Source organism: Sinocyclocheilus anshuiensis, unplaced genomic scaffold, assembly GCF_001515605.1.
Source record: "Sinocyclocheilus anshuiensis isolate Anshui unplaced genomic scaffold, SAMN03320099.WGS_v1.1 scaffold36, whole genome shotgun sequence".
NCBI classification, from domain to species: domain Eukaryota; kingdom Metazoa; phylum Chordata; class Actinopteri; order Cypriniformes; family Cyprinidae; genus Sinocyclocheilus; species Sinocyclocheilus anshuiensis.
In genome coordinates this window covers 263,472-269,127 of record NW_015554072.1, presented here as the reverse complement: position 1 = coordinate 269,127, position 5,656 = coordinate 263,472, and the positions used below count along the sequence as shown (strand labels likewise).

At 37.0% G+C, this 5,656-nt stretch overlaps 1 protein-coding gene across 1 annotated transcript in view; it reads left to right on the top strand.

Moving 5' to 3' along the window:
- Positions 1 to 5,493, top strand: part of LOC107668721 (leucine-zipper-like transcriptional regulator 1) — an 11,241-nt gene extending 5,748 nt beyond the window's left edge. Inside the window, exons 13-20 of the mRNA XM_016460695.1 lie at positions 9 to 165; positions 266 to 435; positions 523 to 679; positions 786 to 912; positions 2,861 to 3,010; positions 3,334 to 3,439; positions 4,334 to 4,414; positions 4,892 to 5,493. Of these exons, the coding sequence (XP_016316181.1) occupies positions 9 to 165; positions 266 to 435; positions 523 to 679; positions 786 to 912; positions 2,861 to 3,010; positions 3,334 to 3,439; positions 4,334 to 4,414; positions 4,892 to 5,008 (1,065 nt within the window). The 3' untranslated portion in view covers positions 5,009 to 5,493. The remainder of the gene's footprint in view (positions 1 to 8; positions 166 to 265; positions 436 to 522; positions 680 to 785; positions 913 to 2,860; positions 3,011 to 3,333; positions 3,440 to 4,333; positions 4,415 to 4,891) is intronic.
- Positions 5,494 to 5,656: the final 163 nt, after the last annotated feature.

Sequence of the window (5,656 nt, the reverse complement as noted above, 5' to 3'; positions counted from 1 at the left end):
ATGAGGAGAGTGATGAGTCTGGCTCAGGCAGTCAGAAGGACAGCTCTGGAAGGTCCTCAAGGGGTCCTCCTTTACTGGAAGTGTCAATTAGAGAAGCAGACGCACAACCATTTGAGGTTTTGATGCAGTTCCTGTACACAGACAAGATACAGTACCCACGTAGAGGTAAGTTACACTAAACACCTGTTTACCTGATATGCCTTGTGTAGGTCTGCTTAATAAAAGGTGTGTCATAGGGTCATATTTTCTTCATGTCTCTCCTCAGGTCATGTCCAGGATGTGCTGTTGATCATGGATGTGTATAAACTTGCTCTGAGTTTCAAACTGTCGAGACTGGAGCAGCTCTGTGTTCAGTACATCGAGGCATCTGTCGATCTGCAGAACGTTTTGAGTGTGTGTGAAAATGCAAACAAACTTCAGCTGGACCAGCTCAAGGTAAAGTTGAAGTAACACACACTTGATCACAAAATAACCTTGTCAGAAAGTCAAATTCTCTTTTGTATCTCTATATTTCTGCCCCAGGAACATTGCCTGAACTTTGTGGTGAAGGAAAGTCACTTTAACCAGGTGATCATGACCAAAGAGTTTGAGCACCTGTCCACTCCGCTGATTGTGGAGATAGTGAGACGCAAACAACAGCCTCCTCCCAGAGTCTATTCAGATCTGCCGGTGGACATTGGTAAAAATAAACACATCTACTCTTTTTCCTTTCCCTGCAAACACATAAGCTTTCAGGACAGATGCAAAATAGGGCATATGGCTCCAAAAAAATGATTTTGTTTCAGGCACATCTCTGGTGCAGGACATGAAGGCTTATCTGGAGGGGGCGGGCCATGAGTTCTGTGACATTATCCTTTTGCTAGATGGTCATCCGCGCCCTGCACATAAGGCCATACTTGCTGCTCGCTCCAGGTAATGAACACGATAGTCACCAGGGCCTATAACAGGACCTCAACAAAGACTCGCTTTGCATGTAAAATATTAAAGGGGTAGTTCACCCAAAAATGAGGTTCAAACAAACAGTTGACAGTAGCCATTGGCCATAGTATTTTTTTTCCCATATTATGGAAGTCAATGGCTACCGTCAACTATTTGGTTACCAACATTCTTCAAAATATCTTCTTTTGTGTTCAGCAGAAGAAAGAAACTCATACAGGTTTGAAACAACTTGAGGGTGAGTAAATGATGACAGAATGTTCATTTTTGGGTGAACTATCCCTTTAAAAAGATGAGTGTATGACTGTGTTCTTAATAGACCACATTTACATTTAAACAATGGGCCTCATTCATTAAAGTTGCGTAAATATATGAGTAAATTCGGAGTAATTTGCCCATAAAACAGACCTTCCTGAAAACTCTCCTCTGGATTCACAAATGCTTCGTAAACCTCAGATTTGATAGTTAAACGTGTATGTTAATGAATTCCAATCATTTGTAAATAGGGTGCGCGTGCACGCTTATTCACAAGTAACATAATCCCTGCCTAGGAATTACAGCTATGTGAGATATGTGTCCAGGAACACTGTGGAATCTTCTGGACTCCCTTCTCAGGTTTGGTTCCAGTATATTGCATAAATGCAAAAAAGACTAATATAGGCCATATGCCTAACAACAAATATTCAATTAACGTGTGTCCACCAAAGCATTTTTAGCTAGCTGAAAACTGAAAACGGCCAGCTGGTGGAGCCTGAGAACGCTTTGGTGGCTTTGGAATGACGCTTTGGAGTCATTCAGTCTATGGTCATTCCAGCTGAGATGCTTTGGTTTCTATGATTTGGAATATCCATGGCAGTAACGTATTACTAGTAACTGATTTTGAAGAATATTACTGAATATAAAAATGCAGTAACCAGCAATATTAACTTCTCCATTGTTGTTCAGTCGTTGTACGAGTAGGATGGTTAGTCAATGTAGTATTTGTCCCGACCCTCCTGGACGTTTGGGTAAAAAGTGACAGTGACGAGCACTGTTTTTACCCATAGTTGAACAGTTTTCAACTCTCGGCTAAAAAAAAAAATGACAAAGCAAACAAAGTTTTATAAATATATATATTTTAAATATTATTATTGTAGTGCATCAAAATGCAGTGTCATCCGTTTGCCAGAAAGAACACAGAACGTTTTATGCACCATCTACACGTGGTAGGGAGCAGGTGTAAGTTACCTTTCTTTCATACCAACTAACATTTTGAAAATACAAACATTTTCATGAATTCGAAAGTTTATGTCAGAATGGCTTTACGAACGATTTACACAAAAATGTGTTCTGCTCGTGTTTCGTGAACGAGGCCCAATGTCTGTAGAAGTGAATGATTTTTTTTTATCCTCCAAATTTTAAGACTTAATGATTCAGGTAAATCACAGTATAGTGTATATTAATATTTTGAATAAATTTTTATTTTAATATTTTCCATTTTTAATAATTTTGTTGTCAGATTTGTTTTGGTCTGTTTTATTTTTAATAATTTTTTTTATGTCAGTTTTAGGTTAGTTATTTTAATTTTAATTGTAGTACTTCAGGTTAAACTAAATGAAAATGATAAATTTTGCCTTGGCAGCTAACTGAAATATTTACTGAAAGTGTAACTGAAAGATGTTTTTTTTATTATTATTATTTTATGTTGATTTTTTTTTTTTTTACATTTATAACAAATGTGTTTTAATAGTTTGGTTAACAACAATAATGCTGCTTTGGTTATGCAGTAAGTGATGTGGGTATTCCTTGAACAATATGCACAGTGTTACTTAATTATTTTATTTTTCTACATAAAAGCTAGTCAGCCATTCCAAACCTGTCTTGATCATTTTGACTGTGTCTTTTAATAATTTACCAGTTGATTGCCTTCTCAATTCTTTGACAGTTATTTTGAGGCCATGTTCCGCTCCTTCATGCCAGAGGACGGGCAGGTGAACATTTCAATAGGTGAGATGGTTCCAAGTACACAGGCCTTCGAGTCCATGCTGCGCTATATTTATTATGGGGACGTCAACATGCCTCCAGAGGACTCGCTGTATCCTCCTTACTGCCTCATGTTCTTCATTTTATAGCATTGTATGCAATCTTTATTTTTGGTAATGCTTTTGACCTCCTTTTCTATTATTATTGTTATATATTTTAACAAATATGTGTCATATTAACAAACATTTGGACAAAGCTCATCCCACTTGCAAGAGACATGAATGATGCCTCAAATAGTGTAGCTGTTAAGGAGAGGTGTGTTGTTACTTTACGTTCAGACTTGCAATTTTTTTTGGCGGATGTAAAAACAGATGGAAGAAATCCATGGATTAAATTGGAGTTTAAATTATTTGTTTGCCCTTAACTAGCACACAGATACCTGTTTGCAGCACCTTATTACTACGGTTTCTCCAACAACAGACTGCAGGCCTACTGCAAGCAAAATCTGGAGATGAATGTTACTGTAGAGAATGTCTTACAGGTATATATCAAATATCATACACTACCAATCAAAAGATTGGGGCCAGTCAGAAATGAAAGGAATAGTTCACAACTTCACCTAAAAATGAAAATTTGCTGAAAATGTACACATCCTCAGGCCATCCAAGCTGTAGATGATTTTGTTTCTTCATCGAAACAGATTTAGAGAAATTTAGCATTACATCACTTGCTCACCAATGGATCCTCTGCAGTGAATGGGTGCCGTCAGAATGAGAGTCCAAATAGCTGATAAAAACATCACAATAATCCACAAGTAATCCACACCACTCCAGTCCATCAGTTATAGTCTTGCGAAGTGAAAAGCTGCATGTTTTTAATAAACAAATCCATCATTGAAGCAATTTAACTTCAAACGGTTGCTTCCAGCTAAAATATGAGTCCTTTATTCATGATATTGTTTTCCTCCAGTGAAAAAGTTGTCTCGTCTGAATCAGGAGAGAAAAATACAGAGATCAAGCACTCTTTACAAATGAAAACAGTCCAAAACAGTTGTAAACAAATACCTTTTCACTTATGGAAGCTTTATTATTGATTATGCCCATCAAATATTAAATGCTGGTGTTTTGAACTTTATGCTCATCAAAGAATCCTGAAAAAAATGTTTCATGGTTTCCACAAAAATATTAAGCAGGACAACTGCTTCCAACATTTGTAATAATAAATGAGCAGCAAATCATATTAGAATGATTTCTGAAGGATCACGTGACACTGGAGTAATGATGCTAAAAATTCAGCTTTGCATGACCGGAATAAATTACATTTGAAAATATATTCAAATAGAAATATCTCATTTGGTACTGTCATAACATAACATTCAAACCATTTGATGATCAAGAACTGCATTCGCATGCTATCGCCTTTTTTGTATCTTCAGATCTTGGAAGCAGCTGATAAGACTCAAGCTCTGGATATGAAGAAACACTGCCTGCATATTATAGTCCATCAGTTCACCAAGGTGGGTGTACTATTGACCACAGCTCTGAGCGTGTGCTGGCTGCCTCGCCACGGCTAGAAACACATCACCAAGATATTCAGTGCCACGTGGATAGCCTCTACAAACTGTTAAATGTGTACGATATTGCAGTCATTTTATTAATACACAGAGATCTGTTACTACTAAAGGCTTTTTATTGTGTAAAACACTTAAGTTTGATATGCATTTAGGCCTATTTAATCATGACCAGTGTTATCAATCAATTAAATTCACTTCAGTAGTCATAAATTGTCCCACTTTTGGTTACACCAAACAGTTATAGTATTTTTAAAATGCCAGTGAGTGCCTTTGTGAACATAATTCCCTAAACATATTTGGCATTCTGGTCTATTTAGCCCTGTTAGCTTACCAGTTTCTTTTTGGCTGTTTATTTGCGGTCTCTTGCATGGCCTGTGTTGTTTACCTTTTATTTCTTTGGTTCTCCTTCCTTCCCTGAAGGTGTCCAAGCTCCCCAACCTGCGATCGCTCAGCCAACCGCTGCTGTTGGACATCATTGACTCTCTGGCATCCCACATATCAGACAAACAGTGCACTGAGATGAGCTCTGATATATAGTTTCTCCTCCCCTTTCACGTCCCATCACTTATGAACTTTTTCATTTACGCTTCCATCTCCATTTCCTACCCTTTTCATCCAGAACCTCCTCCCAGCCCATATAATCCTGCCTCACACCCCTCCTCAATGAGATTGGGTCCTGTTTGCTGCTTCCTGTTCCCCTAGATTTTATTTACCTAATTGTGTAGGAGAGACATGCTGGATTATTGTAAAATTGCTAAAAGTTAGACTCACATTTACATTCGTTTTAATGTGCATATATTTTGGACAAATACCTTTATTTGGTAGTGCACATAAAATCTGTCGATGGCCAACAATGTTGTTTAATTAGACATATAGTTGTGTGTCCCACATAATGAAAGCTTCACTCCTTATAGGGTGAATCTCACAAAAACATGTCCAGGTCACGTTTCATGTCAAAATCCAAAGAAATGACATATTGCATAAAGAAAATTAACCCATTTTAGGGTCACCTTTTTTTTTTTGCCTTTTTTTATGACAATTATGAACATTTTCTCTCTAAATTACTGTAATGAGTTCAGATATTTCACCTTTTCAATAGTTGTTTTCATTGGATATATAAAATTAATATACTATATTATATAATAATAAAATAATTAACAGATTAACAGCAGTGCAACAAGTGCA